At 40.8% G+C, this 20,570-nt stretch overlaps 1 protein-coding gene across 1 annotated transcript in view; it reads left to right on the forward strand.

Moving 5' to 3' along the window:
- Window positions 1–20,570, forward strand: part of Wun (wunen) — a 47,076-nt gene that overhangs the window by 2,915 nt on the left and 23,591 nt on the right. The window contains exon 2 of the mRNA XM_076788107.1: window positions 11,944–12,095. Within this exon, the coding sequence (XP_076644222.1) occupies window positions 11,944–12,095 (152 nt within the window). The remainder of the gene's footprint in view (window positions 1–11,943; window positions 12,096–20,570) is intronic.

The following is a 20,570-nucleotide window of genomic DNA, read 5'->3' on the forward strand; positions in this document are numbered from 1 at the left end:
AGTTCAACGCAGTCGACCAAGATCGCGTTCTTTTTTTTCTCACGTTATCGCCCGGAGACCTGTTTATCGCGAATACACATGTCGTCGGTCGTCGCGGCTTTCCTGCCAGCTAGAGGTACCGATCGATCTTTATTTTTTCTTCTTTTCAATCGGCTACAATGCTACAACTTCGATCATGCATACCAATTTCTAACTATTAGGGGGATCCATAAGTAATCAATTATTTTGAAATCTAAAACAAACTTCGTAGTAAATTCAGGTTTTTAATTTCTATAATAATAATAATTTCCATCATTACCAAGGACAGGTTGCCATCTTTCCTGCAAGTTTTCAATCCCCCTCTAATGGAAATCCAGGGTTCGTGAAACAAAATATGAATCAAGGTGCCTCCTTACATCTTCTATAGAAGTGAATGTTTTATTTGTTAAATAATGCTCCAGAGACCTGAAAAGATGATAGAGGGAGCAGTATCCGGTGAGTACGGGAGGTGCGGTAAAACTTCCCATTGCAATTCTTTGATTTTTCCCTGAGTGAGTTTCGCCCTGTATGGGGCCGGGCATTGTCAATTTGCAGTATTACATCTTTTCTATGGACTAAAGATGCCCTCTTTTTCAATAGTTCTGAATACAGCTGTTGTAATTGCTGACAATACAGCTCAGCAGTAACTGTTTCTTCAGGTTTCAACAACTCAAAGTGAATTATGCCACGACAGTCCCACCAAATGCACAGTAACACGATCGGTACAGAACTAAAGGCAAAACAAATTCTTTGCAAATAATTGATTACTTATGGGTACCCCTAATAATTCCATAATCTGTTAACCCTTAACGGACCAATGCCGCCATATAAGCGGCATGGCACTTTTTGCTTACTGTGTCCAATGCATCGTATATGGCGGCAAAAAATCAAATTAATTAATAATTTAAATTTATAATATAAATATTTTCCTTTCTATACTTGATATAACTTGATTTCTATACTTGTTATAAAAATGTTGAGTCCACAGTTTCTCTTCATATGAAAAATAGCTTGGACCTGGTGGGAAGTAAACTTGAAATACTTCCGGACCGTTAAGGGTTAATAATAAGTTTAGGTTTTAGATTTCACTATCTAATGAGTATACATATGTACTGCTACCAAGCTTTCTTCAATTTAAAGTATGTATTTTCTAACTTGGTTTGCATGATTTATTTCTGAAATGTCCCTTTTGATTGGACATACATGCATACAATATACAGATCTAGTAATGAAAGTAGTATTACACTGTGCTCGCTTTGGATGTAAATGATTAATGCGATGACTAATCGCGAATTTACCTACATATCGCATTCATGCAGGTAGATATACGTAAAACGCGTTTGTCAAATAACGACAGCAGAATGCTGAGCGTCGAATTAGCGTAGGTGTTATTAATTAACATCTACAGTGTCGCGGTCTCCTTTAGACTTGAAAGCAAAATATAATACAGTTATAATTATACACGTACAGAATACGCGATTAATCGTAGATAAGAAGTTACTATATACCCTCTGATCTCGAATGGTTAAAAGCGAGAAGAGTAAGTACCTGTGATTTAGTATGTCTAATTAAAACAATAGATAATAAACCATTGATTGTACTCGGACGTTTATGTGTTTATTACGTCACTTAGTTTGTAAACATCGATAAGTTAAACATCATTGTAAAATATTATGACACTGGCTATCCTCCGAAGAAAAACATAATTATGTAATTAGGTGGAATCACAAAGCTGTAATTAAAGTTCTTTAATAAACGCGTATTCTTTGATCGGCTTACCTTTGATTGCCTCAATCAAAGAGGAATTTATTTAGTATTACAGATTTGATAAGGATATATAGCAGGACAAATGATGGGCAATAAATTTTTATAAACGAAAATTATAAACAGCAGCTATTTTAATCATGTTGTTTGAGAACCTAACCCTGAGTACATACCAATACGCGCGTATTTCGTCACATCGATATTTACGCTAGCATTAGGTGTGCCAGGAAACGCATCCTTCGATACATATGATGTCATATGTATTTACTTGAATATCGTGTGTTTATACTTATTTATTGGCCCGTCAATCCTAGAAATGCGGCCTGCGAATTATATCTTTGAAGTGTGTTGTTAAACAGTTTGTGATAAAAAGTAATTATAGTCATAAACTAAGGACGATAACTTTTATCTTTTTTTGCCCGCCAAATATTTTGGTATTTACAATTTTGCCCACCTAAGTAAAACTTTGGGATTCCCAGGTCTAGTCCTATATGTCTAGACTCTGCGGATTTTATGCATTTATGACAAAAATTAGTGGGTGCAATTTTAAGTAGCAAAAATATTAGAAAAATGTAAACATACTATTATATTATTTTCTATTTGCTAAACATAATAAGAAAGAAAATAAATTTCTATTTCACCTCAGTTCGTTGCAATTCAGATAAAAAAATTTTATTTTACATAAAGATCCGCAGTCTACACAAGTCCAATAGTTATTCTGAAAAAAATTCTGAAAAATCGCTTGCTTTCAGTTTTCACTGTTGCTACACGGGAAGCACCCCAAAAAATTATCTTCTTAACGATACCCCACTTTTCAAGTGTGAATCCCAAGTGCCCCGCGTAGATATGCACATAGTATATTGTATCTTTTGACGTGTCGAACGCTATTGTTGGCGGTGCATTTATCCGACGCGGCGCGACGATTCAAAAGGCAACTGGTGTCGGTGGAATTGTGTCCTTTCACGACTCTGTCTAATAACTGGACCCTTTCAAAGTTCGTTAAAGCGGCACAAACAGGTCCAACTCGTTGGAGGGTATATTACAGTCAATTTCGTCGGAACCTGTGACCGTGACCGTGAAACCATACGCGTAGAACCCTCCCCATAACAATCGGGACGATCGAAGCCATTCAAGAAGTGGCGAGTGCGGATTAGCTGATTGTGACACCGCTTCCGAGCCGATACCAAAGCCGCTTTGACACGATCAATCAATCAAACTGCAGACTGACTGCGATCACGATCCTTTCATTTAATATGTTTAATACGTAGACTGCGGATTTTATGGATTTATGACAGAAATGGGTGAGCACAATTTAAAGCAGTGAACATATTAAAAAGATTCAAAGGTGCCAGCGTATTGGTTTTAGCTTAATAGAGTAATTAAAGGAAGAAAGAAATGTTTATTTCGCTCCTGTGTCTTCCAATTAATGAAAATATTTCTTATTTTCCATAAAGATCTGCCGTCCATTAATAAGTTACCTCAAAGATGGTAAAAAGTAATAGAACAAAATGGAAAATATATTATCGAATAAACCTGTGGATAAATATGTTAATTTTATCGTTTTCTCCTTTTAATTTCAAAACGCTACGAACATTTAAATAAATACCTATGGCCTATGGGATTTACGGGACGTAAATTCCAATAACGGAAGGGAGAATACTATTTGTAAGTATGTACCACAACACGATAGGCATTCAGTTGTCCGTTCCGCAATAAATAATGTAATCGATAAAAAGGGGTAAACAATTCGCTGTAACAGTATCCCTCCCAGTCGGTCAACTTCCTGATGTAATTACACCGCGTTCGGCGCGGCGCGTTATGCAAGGGCTGATAATGAACGCGGCTCGCGTACACACCTCGCGGATCGTGATCGCATACGCCAGCCTCGAACATCGTGGGGGGATCGCCCAAGTTTAGTATTTATACAATTACACGTATGTGTTGACCTACAGGCTAGACCGCAGAGCTGCTCAACATGCCCATTGCCGGGCAAGGGCGCCCAAGGGCACCCGCCGATGCCCGCGGGCAAAGCTACGGGCAAATGACTTAGTGGAGTGGGGACAGGCCATAGCTGGCCTCGTAGCTGTGACAAACACACGCAGCCTTGCCCGAAGGGGCGTGGCTTCGAGCCCGCCGCGCCGTTCTGTGTACGTCCAGGGCAAGGAGATCGCTGCCCGTACGGGCAGACGCTAAGCAGCTCTGCGGCTAAACAATTCACGACGGGTTTAGATCCGCCTTGACATCCATTTGGACACTATAGCATGGCATAGCCGTTTCTCTTTCTCGGGACGACGCGGTGGCAGGAGTTTCGTCATCGCCACGAATTTCTGCGGGTCGGATGACTAATCGTAAGCAAAGGAACGCGTTGATCGCAGACTACAGTCACACCTGGACGATGCTCGCACGAGCCGTCGTCATCGCCGCCGTGTATGTATGGATGTCGTGTCGTACCGGCGCGGCTCGGCGGCACGGCATTCTAAACACTATTACGGTCGATGAGCTTTTACTTACCGTAACTACTTCTACGTAACGCAACTTCTAGCGAAGTATCGAAATCATTCTTTTTCTTTAGAGGTTCCAAGTTATACCGACCGACATCAGAGATACACGCATCTCTGAAAATAATTATGAACTTGTCCACGAGTTTCGCGGGAATTCTATGTATTCTGTTTTTCATTGAATTTGCGAACACATGCTGAAAAGTTTGGACCATACAGAGGGTGATCCAGCTAACGAGGGAAGGGCCCGAGGTGGTCGTCTTCGATCCCAATGTATTGTATGTGCTTTTGCGCGGTGGTCGTGTTCATGCGACCAACCACATGTTCTGCTGGAAATAAATTATTTTGAATGTTATCGATCTGAAAGATTCGAAGGTTAACTGGAATTATATCTTTTGTCAATTCATTCGATAGGTCGGTTCAAGGTGAACTCAATAACCTATAAAACATACACGTGTGTAGATCCGCCGTGTGGTTTCCTAACCGCGACGATATGTAAGTCTTGGCGTGCTGGTTACTAATTTTCTCCGTGTTTCGCAGTCGATATAGATGCACCGATCGCACAAGAAAACTTTAGAAACCGTCCGCGTGTCTTATCGCCACGTGGATGCGCGTATGCCACCTAGAAGGCAGCAATACAGTGATTTCTCTATATGTGTCGCCAAGGTCTGGATGATAAACGTCGCGGAATTATCCCCACTACCGCGGGGTATATTCCGTGAGGAGCCACAAAGCTCGAGAGGCCTCGGTAGACATAACAGCGCTCGGGTACGTCTCTTGGACGATACACGACGCTGGCAAATCCCGTGTTGTTGACATATGTCGAGAATTCACTGTAATCGTCGTTTACTTAAAAGAAAACTTTATGCGTTTACGATCTGAATAGGTAGGAGAAACTGAAAACAGAGGTGGAGAGATTCAAGGAATTTAAGAATATTGACATATTATTTTTAACTCGTTCCGAAATTTCTGTTTGGCTCTTCTTTGAGACTTTTAAGAACCGAAACCGATTTTATGATATTTTCCAAGCCCCGCAACAAAACGTATGTACATATCATTTATTTTGGGGAAATTAATTCCAAATAAGACGTCTGTGTACATCGAAGTAAATTTAATATTTTTATCAGCCACTGTATGGTTTTATAGACGCAACGAATCAACGGTATAAATAATGGCAACGAAAACGGATAGTGATTAATTTATGTGTCGATTATTAAGGTATTACTCGTTATCGGAGCCTCGGGTAGGCGTGCAGAAAATCTGTATTCACACACACTCTTGCCTTATCAAGCTGCTCAGTTTTCTAGACCGTCTATTATAGTTTCCAAGCGAGAGCGAATCATTATTATCATTACTACGTAACGAATGCTGGTTTTTAAATTAGATCGCTGATACACGTTACGAAGAATCTTATTCATTTTCCACAAGGAATTATTCGCACAGAAACACATAGTCGCTTAGAACTATTCTAACAAGGGAACGATTCTAATAATTAGAATGTGAGTTATTATTTATATGTCGTTTTTTACCTAAAGGTACACGCACTGTAGTAATGTGTTTTTACTTACGTATGTTATTGTCATTATTATTGTTAGTAACGTGATAGCACGTGAGCTCACGCGATAGTAACGTGTCTCTGTACCTTATGGTCAGTGTTACAAAGTTTACTAGAGACCGCCACTATTATGATTATATCTGTAGACGATAAAACGTCAAGATTTGTTTACTGTCAGCCTATTAACCTATTACCTATTAACGGGTTCTGAAGACGTGAAACAATAATTGATAAGCGATGCAATGCATAATGATAAGAAAGAGAACATTGTATGTACGCAACTTTAACCATGCTTATTGCTTATTGTTTAGTAGCTTGTCCACCATTCTGTTGTATGCAAAGTTGCATTCTTCGAATTAGATTATGCCTTACTGTTGAATACAAATACAGTTACGACAGCAGTCCGCGGTGAAATTCATTGTCAATCATTAAGTGCGTACAATTGATTTTTAAACGTACACACTTTTCGCGACAATGACGTCTCCAATATAATTCTGTCATTTCTATTTATGTATAAAAACGAAGTTTGCGAGTTTCTCTTTTCTCGAAAGGTCTCGTAAAATCTTCCGATCTTCTCACTTTTATATTTATTTTATTCCGACGAAGTCGTAAGTTTTTACCAACTCTTGCCTACATGTACGTGTTCGTAAAGAAAAAAAAAAAAAAAAACTGTTTAGGATTCAAATAACCATTCGAAAGTATCCCGGATACGCGTTCTCCGGAGAAGTGAAATTCTGCAACTTCTGTCCTTCTATTTCCAAGGTATTCCGCACTCTCGTTTATGACACTCTCGTTTATAACAGTCGATGACAATTTCGAACGACTATCTCATCACGATCGCGTGTTTTCTCTCCGGATCTCGCGCAGCGTAAACGGCATCTCAACAACATCATCGGCTCGAGAGGTGAAAGTTGTAAAATTAACTCGAAATGAAAACAGACTCGACGAAAAAGTCTCTCTCTCTCTCTCTCTGTCTTTTTTTCCTCATTTTAATTCTATTCCCGCGTTCATGTACGGTACACACGCGCATGCGTAAGTAATAGCAATACTTTAATGAATCCATTTCGACCGCCAAGTTTAGAACAAGTTCCAATATCCATGTTATACATATCCACAAAAAAAAAAAACGAAAAGTAATAGAAAGACGCGAGCAGGTTTTCCTAATCGCCGCCGCGCTCCGGTCAGTTTGTAAATACATTGATCTTATCCGGAACGGATGTTACGACATTACACGCTGCCTCAGATAAACGCGAAACCCAATTGCGCGAACGACAGAAAACACGCGATAACATGCGCCAATTATATCATTAACACTTGTCCTCATCGATGGACGAGGCGTCTATTATGCTGGAATCAATTCCGATGTAACCGTCCGCGAACGTTCCGCGACTGTTACACCGACAATTAGTTCAACATATATATGTTCGGTTCGGCCGAGCAGGTTTTGCCGGTGGATCCAGTAGTGGATTTCTTGTCGCGTGTTCGCCTAGGCAGTGTCAAATTGCCCGCACGCCAAGAATTACATTTTAGAAACAGTTTCGAATAAAAAGTAATTATTGTCGTAGATAAAGATTCTGTCCCTGTCCTGCCATTTTGTCCCGTTTGCGATTGTGTTAACGTTTACTCGATAAACTCTGAGTTATGCTAACTTCTTGTTATTATGCATAGTTGAGAAGTTACGGCGGAGGTGAGCTCTCAAGGAGGACCGTTGGAACTTTGAATCGGAAATGAACCGTTCTCCAACATTACAACGTCCGCCCACGCGTTATGAGAAATGCGAAAATAAATCTGCGCGATTTCGACTACAATCTCTCTCTCTCTATCTCTCTCTCTCTCTCTCCCTTTCTCTGGGACACCCTGCATGTACATATGTATTGGATTTTGAATTTTTAATGCCATTTCATTCGTCGCTCTGAGCTGACTATGAAATGTCAGAGGCCAGCGCCAAATATCCAAAAAATAAAAACCAATGTGAAAAATTGAGGCACACCAATTTTTGATAATTTCATATCATCAAATTTTGTTTGCCTTAAAACTAATAGAAACCATTCGACAGACATCGCGTTTGACCCTCCGTACCCTATGCCGGAGTCATTCGTGACCCGTAGCGGTGGGGAGAAGCTCGGCGATTGTCAATAGAGTGAATTCTTGATATATGTCAACAACACGGGTCTTGCCAGCGTCGTGATCGTCCAGGAGACATACCTGAGCCGTGTTATGTTCACTGTAGTGGGGGTAATCCGGCGACGTTTACCATCCAGACTTTGGCGACATATACAGAGAAATCACTGTGTGTACAATTTTATTCCGGTACAAGACTACGTCTTTTATTTCGAAATAAGAAACTCGCTATTCCCTCTTCTTCCTCGTCCGAAATACGACGAAAGCCGGTCCCGAGCGATCGCCTTGTATCGAGAGAAAACTGTAGTGAAATATCGGCGTGGGTCAGAACTGACTCCGGCATAGGCCTAGAACTCGCAGTCCTGGGAAAAATGTTGCGACGATAATTTCGAGTTCTAATAAGAAATACTGTTTTCGTCGGTGCTTCAATTACTCGGAATAAAAACCGGTGTACTCGTTATTTCCACGGTACGTTCGTTCGCCGGTTTTCCGGATATCACCGAAGCAATCGTTCTATTTCGCGATACATTGAATGGAATAGTGAACGCTATCTTCTTGGACACAGCATTGGGAACGACGCGTTGTATATTCCGAAATGTTCTCGACTTGCACGGCCATAAATTCTTGGTGCGATTACCTCTGAATAATCGCGAAGCGCGAACCGCTTCGAGAGGCTACAGTACCTTTCAGAAGTATTTCGAGGAGGCGTTCGCTGAAAATATAAATTGTCTTTCAACGGTATTCTCAACGGTTCCCCTTAAATAATACAATGGAATCCCGATGAAGTGTTTACCAGTTGCGGACAAACGACGCGGGGAACAAGAAAGAAAATCTGAACCGAAAAGAAGAACAGAAAGTAATTACTTATTTCCTGTGAAAAGTATAAATGGAATATTTGTATTTCGGTAGTAGCAGATTAATCATTTGCTCGCATATTCAATCACAAATCACGTTTCTCCGGCTAATATTACTTTCTCGTTACCATTTCGAAATATACATATAGTTCCAATACCGACTTAGGTGTATTTGTTGTTACCGGAAAACTCTGACAGGGAACATAATCGTTCACAGAAACGTCTCGGTTTCAAACCTATTATGATAACTAATTCGTGTGCACGTTCAGGTTTCACTGTAAACCGGGTCACCAATTGGCATCGCATTGGTTACTAGGCGCGTCACACGTTGCTACTTTTGAGCCATTATAGTTTATCTTTCCAACCTACTTTGTAAATTCTTACATAACACCTTGTGTTTCCGTTGTTACGCCTCCGACCATGAGTCAGCGTCACATTAACTTCCAATCAGGACATTTCTGGCAGTTCGCGGAGTGATAATAATCATTCCAAGAATGCCTCTTACCGTCCGAAGATTTGAAGTGTAGTTTCCAACGTGGCCGGAAAGGTTTCGTGTTATCATCCGTTGGCGTTGTAAATCAAAAATTTAATTCTTAAATCAAACAGTTTCATCGAGGTATCGTCGTAAACGTTTAGCGGCAGCAGTAACAAATTCTTCTCGTGCAGCGAGATTAATTTAATAATCCTTATCGTCGGACCGTTAACTACACGCCTCTGCGTAACGTAATTATCTTAGCCCGATCTCTGCCGAACAAATAAAGTTGCAAGGGAATGCCAAAAAGAGAAGGATCGATATTTTTGAAGCCGTCACAATAAGGAGAGCCCCGATCGAGGACTACGCGCAAGCCTTCGGGGAGAACTTACAACAGCCGCATAAATAACGACGAGCCGCATGCGATCTCAGAAATCGGTGCAGTCTCTCGGCCGTATTGGCTTGTTTCAGTGAAACCAAACTCGCAATTATCTTAATCGCTGACTCGGCCGAACGATTTTCAAATATGTAGTAGCGTACACGGCATCCTGAATTTCCATGCCGCGAACGCCGTAATTTCGCGGATGTTTATGGGTACGGTCCAGGTTTTCCCTATGGGCTTGTATAGTGGCCGTAGTCTACGGCGATGGTGGTTGCCCGTCGTCGTCCAGAATTACGAAAACTCGTTACGATAAAGACCCGTGCACGACCTGTCAATTATAATCCATCACCGGTCAATTTCCGTAGCAGCCGTCCACGGCTCGCGGCGGAATCGTAGCAAGGAAATACTATGGTAATCGGCGATTACTAATTGCCATGCTCTTGCCGAGGGCGGCCCAACGGGGACACGCTGCTAATTATATTCTCGTAGAACTCGTTGCGCGTACAAGTTTGTCACCGCGTTAACAACATTATTATATGCATTTCGCGTCAGACTTTCTCCCCCACCCTTTCTCCGAGTTGCGACAGTTTGTCTTAAGCGCGTGGCGTTAACTCGATAATTTCCGAACGACGGAGAGCAAACGGACAAAGTAATCCAACCCGTGAGATGAAACTAGACGAGCAACTTTCGAATATTAATATCGGTGGGAAGCGCTTCTTGTCCCCCATTACACACTTATTACACGCTCATTAAGTCGGGCGTGTTAGGTTCTTACGCAAACTGCATAGTAGATTTTGTAAATACGCTCGTCGACGCGTTTAATGGACAATCTTGGGTGAAATATCGCTTAAAGTGAAAAGCAAGAACGCCTAATCACCGGGTGGGCATTCTCGCGTGTTCGATCCCCTTTTATGCGAAAAAGAGGAAAATCGCTCGAGACAGCGAACGCTAGAAATTATCTTTTGGTTGTTTGCTTCTTTGGTTTTTTACTTCTGCTTTCCATTAACAAGATTTCATGCTTTCCCCGACGATCTAATGGCACGGTAGCTGCTCGGCAAGTCGACTTTTTGTAAACTCGCCTCAATATTTATTTAAGACTAATTTGAGATGATTGCGTTAGATTAACAGTAAAACAAATTGTAAAAAGAACTCGGAACAGATGTTACGCGTAAAACGTTAACAATCAAATAACAATGTTCGGTGGTGAGGTTGCAAAAACGCGCGCAGAGAACGTCGCGAAGTTTAAAGATGGCCGGAAGCCGCTTGCGACACTTGTAAAGCGCAGGAGAAGTTGATCTTGTAGCGCAAACAAAGATAGGATGAAGACATTGAATAATATTGACATTACTGCTGAAGAATTATAGCGTGATGACAAACCGATATGATGGGAACAGCCAAAGTTGAAAAACCATTGTACACAAAACGGCACACGGTGTGTTTCACATATGTATATATATTTATGCCAAATAGTACATTTTCTAAACAAGACCGGGATAGTGTAGTTTGGTTAACCCAAACCAAATTCGGTTATGGCAATAAACTGAAATGTAAATTAATCTGTGGTCATCGAAGAGCATACAAATGTCTACGGTAACTTTTTAAGAAATATTAAAGGAGTTTTACAAAGAAATTGAAAAAGGGTACACCTGGTTATGTTGGGTATAACGATTAAACTAAATTAGAATAGATTGGGGAAGAGGAAGACGTAAAATGAAAAATTGGGATGACATTTTATACTGTCTTATAAAGTCATTACATTATAAATTATAATACGACTGTCTAAGGCTGTATGTATAAATATCCTAAGCACTTCCTTGGCAGAAAGTCTGCAAGAATTGCGACTAAATGCAAAGGAAGTTGTCATTCAACGCGATACCGATCCCAAACATATGGCACGTACTTACTATCAAATCGTGGCTTCGAGGTGAAGAAGTTAATGCGCTACAGAGGCCAATAAAATAATAGCGGATCTTTATGCAAAATAAAAGTGCTCTACCCGAATTGCAACAGACTGGAGTGAAATAGAGATTTATTTTCTTTCTTAATATGTTCAATAGATTGAAAATAGTATAACAGTATGTTAAACTGCACCTTCTCATTTTTGTCATATTTACGAGAGAATGTATTCAAAAATGGAGTAAAATTACTCTTGAACAATATAAAGAAAAAAGAAACATGTGCATATACAAAGTGCTAAACTTATTATAACATTACTAAATACATATAGTCAACAAAATTGGGAGCTAGTTAAGAAGCTGGACCATCTTTTTTGATTACAGTGGGCGTGGCGGTGCTGATGTTCTTCCTGTATGGCAAGCCGTTCAAGCGGGGATTCTTCTGCAATGATGAATCATTATATCACCCGTTTCGCGAGTCGACTGTAACCAGTCTGATGCTTTACGTGATTGGCCTCTTGGTACCTATATGCGCGGTGAGTCACCTGCCTCGATTCGCGAATCCGTGATTTTCCGAGCAGCAGATAGATGCATGCTTACTTACCGCGGAACCGGTAATTTATCAGTGGGCTTACGGCGGTTTTCCGTCCACCGTTTTCCGTCTACCGTTTTCCGCGTTCTTCAAATTTATTTTCCAGCCGGCAGTCACGTGACTTTTGCAGAGTCAGCAGGTCGGTAGCTGCGGTATAATTTCCGTTCACAGCCTTCAGCCACTGGCTTAAGATCCGTCTTGGTCTTGATCCGACGTGTCTTAAGTCTGTGACTAAACTTGTCACATTTTGTGCTCTGTATTATCGATATTATGAATTCTGACGCCAGAAACGTGCTTCAAGTTTTTCGCTTTATTTCGCAGAGAATCGAGACAAAATATAGCTGAATTTGTAGCTGGAGATATTTTCTAGCGCGCGCTTCTCTCGATTTCATCCAGAAAACTAATCCAATGGCATAAAAATGCTTGGATAGTAGGCAATTTTTGGCCTACTTCTAACGCTTATATTACCGAATTTCTGCACAATCTCGTCAGCTGATGACCAGCGCGTGTTAGATTGAACCTTCCTCTTTCGAACGAGCCCTTTTGCAGCGAAAAATATTCTCATATAAGGACGAAAAGTACAGGCGCGTAAAATCATTTTTCGCCTATTTTTCCGGTAACCTGGTCACTCTACCTTATCGCGAATCTACGGAGTCTTGGCTCGTAAGAACATCTATTATGGGAACGTCAATGTTATCTCTGGAGTTCCTTAAGGCTCTCATCCGAGCTTGCTAGAGCTCTGCCAATCAACCTGCACCTATGTCAACGTTATCTCCGAGATATTCCGATTCTGTGAATGTTTACCGCCCGTTAATCGCTCGAAGATCTAACGATGCTATCGATTCAGAGAAAACTCGGCGATACTCCTTTCCGTGAATTTATTTGACAGGAATCGTTACTCGTATAAATTCGAAATTTCGAATTTAATACGAAATCGAATTGATTTTATCGTGCGTATTCGAAGAACGTGTCGCGTTATTTTCAAGTGGAAAGATTAGCTTAGTCTCGAGTTATAGCAAGAATGCTGAAGAGTTGCAGACGAATTCGTGTAGGCTACTGTGACACTAATAACATCCAAAGAATTCAGTACACATTTTTACGTACTATAATCCTACACTATACATCTGGCTATATACCAGAATACTTTTAATTCTTTTTTTTCTTCTTTCCGCATTCTTCTTTTTTCCGAGACCTGCTTCCGCAGTTCGATTATGTATCAACCCTACGAGGACGAATGTCACCGTATTGACAACATCAGACCCATTTATTTTAATCGTCCACGACCCTTCGCGCTTGGATTCTACGTCTTAATTGGGGTCGGCAGTTTTCCTTGACTCGTGCCAGTGATACACTTTGCTATGTTATTCTACTGTTGCTGAGTAAACAAACGAAATCAGTAGTTTGTTAAAATTCGAAAAGAGACAATAGGAATAGATCTTAGGCCTTGAGATCAATTAGGAAAAGCGGTTGGAAGATGAAGATTTTAGGTCGAGTGCAACAAAGTGCAGGTGAAAACCTTCTATGCAGATGGTGTAAAAAGACTGGCCTCTGAGGTAAATGCGCTAACAAGGACCACTAGCGAAGTGTGTTCAGCAAAACCTATTTTTCTTGTCCCAGAAATATCATGTTAAGTAGGCTAAGCACCTGTTCGGGCGGTAAAACCGAGACGGTAAAAATGTGGAATACGTCAGTTCAAACTTTACAGGCTTATTAACACTAAACCTACCACGGTCACAATGGCCGCTTTATATTTCACAATTATTGAAACTATAAAAATTCACATATGGAAAATAGTGGAATAAATTTCTTTGTCCAAGCATTTGTTATACTGAAAATTATGGACAATCTCAATAAATTTAGGGTTCCATTTTTATAAGACAATATTTACCAGATACTGTTAATGCTTGGTAGATTTAGTAGGTACGTATATTTCAAGAATATGCAATATGTATATTTTTTAAGTAAAAATTTCAGTAAAATTAAGTAAAAGTTTCAGCCGCGAACAAAATTTTTCAAATTTTTCACAAACAACTTTTCTCGGATTTTGGACTTATGCCACCTGTCAACCAGGGCTCATATATGTCATCTCAGAGCGCCAGCAGCGGCAACCGGCAACTTTTTGCTCGCGTGTCGACATTGATAGACAAGATCGTTTATCGGTCATGGCCGTCATGGGACAAATCAAACGATTGGACACAGCACACCAACGTTTGTTCCTCGACTTCAAAGTTCTCCGTCATGCTGCTTATTCATCGCTCCTTATTAACCTGTCGGATTATATCACCTGTTCCACTTGCTACATTACACGTAAAAAACATCATTTTTAGGTTTTCGTGATTTTCTCGAAAGACGAAGGAATGGTACTAATAATAGCGGACACACAGATTGTAAAATATTTTGAGTTAAAGTTTGAAAAAGAAACTGAATGAAAAAATATTTTTAAAAAGTTATTGATCACCGGAGGCTACCGAATCGATCAGAATGGTTTATTTAAATTTGCTATTCTGTAATTATTGAAATTATACGCATGCTTTAGCCTACTGTAGTGTAGCGATTATAATCGAAATCGCGCCAGATCTAACAAATCAATGTAATTTACAAATAAATATTTTTGCAAAGCTATGCAAACCAGCCAGTTCTAATGCTTGGTAGTTCGGTAGCGTTAACGTAGTGTTTGTCCTCAACATTGGTGTTGAGGCACTCGAGATTTCGAAAACACTTGACACTGGCGGTGATCGTAGCGACAGTGATTGGCGTGCTCCAAGAAAAATAATCAGAAGCGTCATAAAGACATACTCGTACAAAGGCTCGTCTATTTCTTCGTTTTTATTGCTGTTTTTCATTCATACGATTGCTTTCCTGACGCCCGAAAGAACCATTACCCGTGAAGCATGTGTTTTTGTAGGATGTTTACACACCGAAATATAGCAAACATAAGTGGACTCTCTCGGTAAGTTCCCCCTCACAACTACCATAGTCTCCCACGTCCCACGCGACCAGGTTTACACTCTTTTCAGGAGTAGCATACAATTTCAATTTTGATCCGTTACTACATGTTAGATGATTATTTCGGTAGAGATCAATATTAAATATAATTCAATCGAATCGTTGCATTTTTAAAGGACACTTTGAAGGTCCGCTCAATCAAACAGTTTTATCGAGATTGCTTAACGCTACCGTTAAAACTCGGACATTTCGTATGCAACAACCTAACAAAATAACGCAAGGGTACCCTCTTGCACTCAAATATTTCGATAGAAACGTTTCCTCTATTGGAACGAACCTGTCGTTAGATCGATGACGGCTACGCGTACGTTCGAAACTCGATCCTAGCCGTGACAAGGGGTGCGGCAAAGTCCCATAACCTTCGGCACGCATCGCGCACCTAAAGCGTAACGCGTAACACGTAACATCGTTGTGATCATAGGCGAAAGTAAAACACGCGTGCGCGCGCGCGCGCGCGAGCTAGCTATAAATACAGCATACCGAATACCGATCCACGGAATTCGAACGATTCCTCGCAGGAGAGTTGTCTATGCGCATATGTATATCTTGCGGTCTCGAGCGACGAGTAAAATCTGAAAACACAGTGATTTCTCTGTATATGTCGCCAAGACCTGGACGATAATTGTCGCGGAATTATCCCCACCACCGCGGGCTATACCACGAAGCTCGAGAGGCCTCGGACGCCGAGGAGCGTAAACGATACTTGGACGATACAGGACGCTCGCAAGACCCGTGTTGTTGACATATATCGAGAATTCATTGTATGTGTTTGACGGAACAAGGAGGAACGGAGGAAGCCACTGCGCGGGGCCTGTGCCTGTTCGCACGTGTTTCGGTTTCCTTTAGTGGCTAACGACCCTTCCGGTGGGAGAGCTCGGCGCAGTTTCCAAGGATGCAAATAGAGAACCGGCGCGGCGGTCTGTCGGGGCCTTGCGCTTTGCGCCTCTCGCTCGGCAAAAATACATCGCCCGTGCACGTGCACCGTGCGCGCACCACTTCCAGATACCGTGAATCGATTCCCACGACCGCCGAAACTTAACGAACGTTCTCCTCTCGCCGTTGTATCCCATATGGCCGGCCGCGGGTCAGTCTTCCACATACTCGCATTATATTAGCGGGACCTATAAGTAATCAAATATCTTGAAGTCTAAAACAAACTTTGTGGTAAATTCAAGTTTGTATTTCTTAATTTATTATACAATCTCCATCATTATCAAGGACAGTTTGCCATCTTTCCCGCAAATTTTCAATCCCCCTCTTATAGAAATCCAGGGTTCCTGAAGCAAAATATGAATCAAGGCGCCTCCTTACATCTTCTACGAATGTTTTATTTGTTAAATAATACTCCAGAGATCTGAAAAGATGATAGAGGGAGCAATATCCGGTGAGTACGGGAGGTGCGGTAAAACTTCCCATTGCAATTCTTTGATATTTTTTCCGAGTGAGTTTCGCTGTATGGGGCCGGGCATTGCCAATTTGCAGTATTACACCTTTTCTGTGGTCTAAAGATGCCCTCTTTTTCAATAGTTCTGACTGCAACCGTTGTAATTGCTGACAATACAACTCAGCAGTAACTGTTTCTCCAGGTTTCAACGACTCAAAGTGAATTATGCCACGACAGTCCCACCAAATGCACAGTAACACCTTTCTAAGTGATAAGCTAGGTTTAGGGGTTGATGTTGCGGTTTGATTTGCAGAAAGCCATTGCTTGGAACGCTTTATGTTATCATAAAGAATCCATTTTTCATCTCCGGTAACGATTCTGCTAAGAAATGGATCTCTACGAAATCTGGATAGCAATGAAGTGCAAATTGATCGACGAATATTCTTGTTGGTCTCAGATAATTGATCCAGTACCCATATTCCTTGCCTATATGCCTTTCCCATTTCGTGTAGGTGCCTTTGTATAGTTGACCATGTGGACCCAAGGCTTCCCGATAATTCTTGTATACTTAATTTTGGATCTGCTTCCACTAAAGATTTTAGGATGTCATTATCAAATTGGTCGTCCACTTCGATGCCTGTCAGAGAGATCATAATCACCAGCAGCAAACCTTCCGAACCAACGTTGACACTTGTTGACCTTCAATACATCTCCATAAACATCGTAAATTTTCTTTGTTGTTACCGTTCCATTAAATCCCGCATGTAAATGAAAAAGTATGCAATGACGAAAATGATCCTCGGAAGGTACGGACACCGCCATTTTATTACAGGGTTGTGAAAAAAATTATACTTTTTCGAATATTTTGAACACAGGCTGCTTTACCGAAAACTGTAAAAGAATACGTGTTTCCTCTTCGACGATCGGTACAGAACTAAAGGCAAAACAAACTCTTTGCAAATAATTGATTACTTATGGGTACCCCTAATACATAATGTATACACAGGTGTAGAGTGTCCGGCAGTGATTGGTGCTCGGAGCACTCGATAGGCGTACGGCACAGCCGCTTGGTTCCGAACGATGTGTAGCAATTTATGGGTATTGGCTCCACGAACGCGAAAGTCAACACAGGTTGTTGTACAGGGTGTCCCAAGAAATGTTGTACTCCCCTGGAAGGGGTGAGTTACCAACGAAATACATTTCCTTCTTTTTCCCCGCTTGTGTGCACTGATCGGTGGCTTACGATTTACCTTGTCAACAATTGCTCTGTTTGCATTTGCCTCGGCTACGAATCTTATTTGCGGGACTGCTCGACAAAAATTCCGGATTTATCTGGAAGGCACTGTACACTGTACAGTGCAGTGGCCCCGACCCGACAGAGAATGTCTCGGTTGCGTGGCACAAGAGACATAATCAGATTTGTCACACTGTGCTCGTGCGCTCCCCGAGCTTAGCAGACAAGTGGTAGCTGACGCGCCATCGCCGCCATCTTGACGGAGGAAATCAAAAAAACTTCCTATCTTTTTATCTAATTTCCTGAAGACACCGCCGTCTTCGCAGCTGTTCTTTATCTTTATCTGCCGGTTGCTTGCCTAAGCAGATAAAATCCGTGTGCCGATCTAATATATTGCCAGATATTTTTAAGTGTTCGCTTCGGTCCCGCGGTCGAGTGGCAGCAAGGCTCAGATAGGTGATGACTCGCTTCAAAATTTATGGCGTGCGAGACGGTTCGTCGAAGCGGCGCGGCCGCCACAAGGAAACATCCTCTATCTGAAGTGGTCTACATACGTTACACACATTTACATGCAACCACTACCGCTATCTTTACGCATACAGGGTTTTCTATCATTTGTCGAACTCCCGTCAATTACGCATTCAGCGTTTAAAAATCGTAAAGAACGAAGTTTATGTCATGATTCGATACGCGTAGGCCGCCATTTTGTCAGTTTTGATTATACATCGTACTTTTATAAAAGCAAGACGGTACCCGTGGATTTTTATTTTTAAAGTTACTTCAAAATTAACCAGTTAACTGCGGAGTTTAATTTTCAAAATCCCTCACGGGCGCGGAATTAAAATCAAGCAATGACGAGTATACACGTCGAACGCACGCCAAATGCCGCTATTATAAATTTTAAGGAAGAAGTAAAGCAAAATGAGAAAGAATTACATTTTTATTCGATAAGAAATTAACCATTCGTTAACGTTAACCGCGCCGCAATTGAGTTTTGGATCGACGTGTATACTCGTCGAACGCAGTTAACTGGTTAAAGTTAAAATCACTTTAAGGTAAATAAGATAGAATTACTTATGTCAATTTGACCGCTTCTAAAAAATTATCCGCGTCTTGACAATTCTCGAAAAATTTAAAAAAGGTACTTGCACATTTAAGAATTATGTTTCTGTCGAATCCGTACAAGTTGTGTGTTGCACAATGCATTGCACGTCGCATAAACAAATCAATAACCGTACGCCGCGCGAGAGGATTAATCCACACGACTTTCCCCGACGAATCGTGTAAATACTTTTGGTGTTGTCGACATCTAACGAGAATATTTGCGACGGTCAATATGGGACACTCTATATGTATAAGCGTCACGTTCTGGCGATGGTAACGTATACCGGTACAAACGTGTGCGATGAGTAATAACAATATGTATTCATAGGTACTTTAGCAGATGTTAAATTATAAGATAAGCAATTTCAAGTACAAGCTCTTGACGAGGAAAAATTCGTTGTTTTACAATGAAATTGGATCCCGACTTGCCAATCACAGTTTACGACACACTCACGGGACGTAATGACTCGTATTAATATTCGGATGAGTTCACGTTTCGAAGACTATTACGGTACTGCTGTGTTTTTTATAGCGGCATTGCCAAATTCATTGCTCCCTCATGCATTGAAATGTATACGCGGGGTAGGTAATTTAGTTGGTGGGAACTTACATTCGATCACCGACTGATGATTTAACTTTATACAGGGTGTCCAGAAATTATGCGTAAACACAACGTTACAGTGTCATTCTACGCCGTAGGGTCGGCGAATGTCTGTTGACAAAGTTTGGTGCAAAATTGACCCTGACCGATCGTTTCAAGGTCAAATTTCTATTCGCCGAGAGGAACAAACTTCTCGAAGGAACCATGGGTCAAAAGTGAAATTGACGTTGAAGTTGGAATTCGATAGAAATTGCATGCAAGCTTTCTTTGCACTCGGCGCTATTTTAATTCTAAAGCTAAATTTTTCTTCCGTCTTAGAATGTTTTCATTTTATTCATAGGAAACTGATCCGATTTCCACATATAATATTTACATGTTTAGTAATCTATTAAATACGAATTTTGTAATGTAACAAATGTTGCGTAATATTTTGTGCAATTTCTTCGAAATAATTCCACAACAATTTTTAGTGGCGCTTCGGAGGCACCACTCGAGTGCAAAGGGTTAAGAAAGCAGAACAGAAAGTGTTTCTAAACATTTTTTCAAGATTTATCGAGTATTCTTCAAACACACGTATATTGTTAGAATGTAACCAGAGTCGATTGTCGTTCGTGTAATCGTCTAATTATAGGAGATTGATCTAACCTTCCCTCTCGATATGAATCAATTCAAATCCTTCGGAATAGTGTTGCAGACGGGAAGTAATATCTCGTGTCGAGTAGCCTTCATTTCAATTTCTTGTTTTTCCTTTTCTTTTTTTTTTTTTAACTGAATGCGTCACGTACGCGTCTATAGAAACTGACAATAAAGTACACGTTGGCGTCGAATGAATCATTATTTTTACATGTAAATGTTACACGATTTCGATGCGTATGTTACGCGGCCTACGTACTTGCGTATATACAGTGTGTCCCACGAGCTCTGTCCATTGAATATCTTGAATATTTCAAACAATACGAGAAAACGTTACTTACAGAAGTTGTAGGGTGTAAGAAACTACACAATATGATATAAATGATATTGTTGCAAGTGGAGGCGTATAGAAGATATAGAGGTCACCTTTGTTTTTTTAAATGGAATTGGTCCAATT

This window comes from Halictus rubicundus, chromosome 5, assembly GCF_050948215.1.
Source record: "Halictus rubicundus isolate RS-2024b chromosome 5, iyHalRubi1_principal, whole genome shotgun sequence".
Lineage (NCBI taxonomy): Eukaryota > Metazoa > Arthropoda > Insecta > Hymenoptera > Halictidae > Halictus > Halictus rubicundus.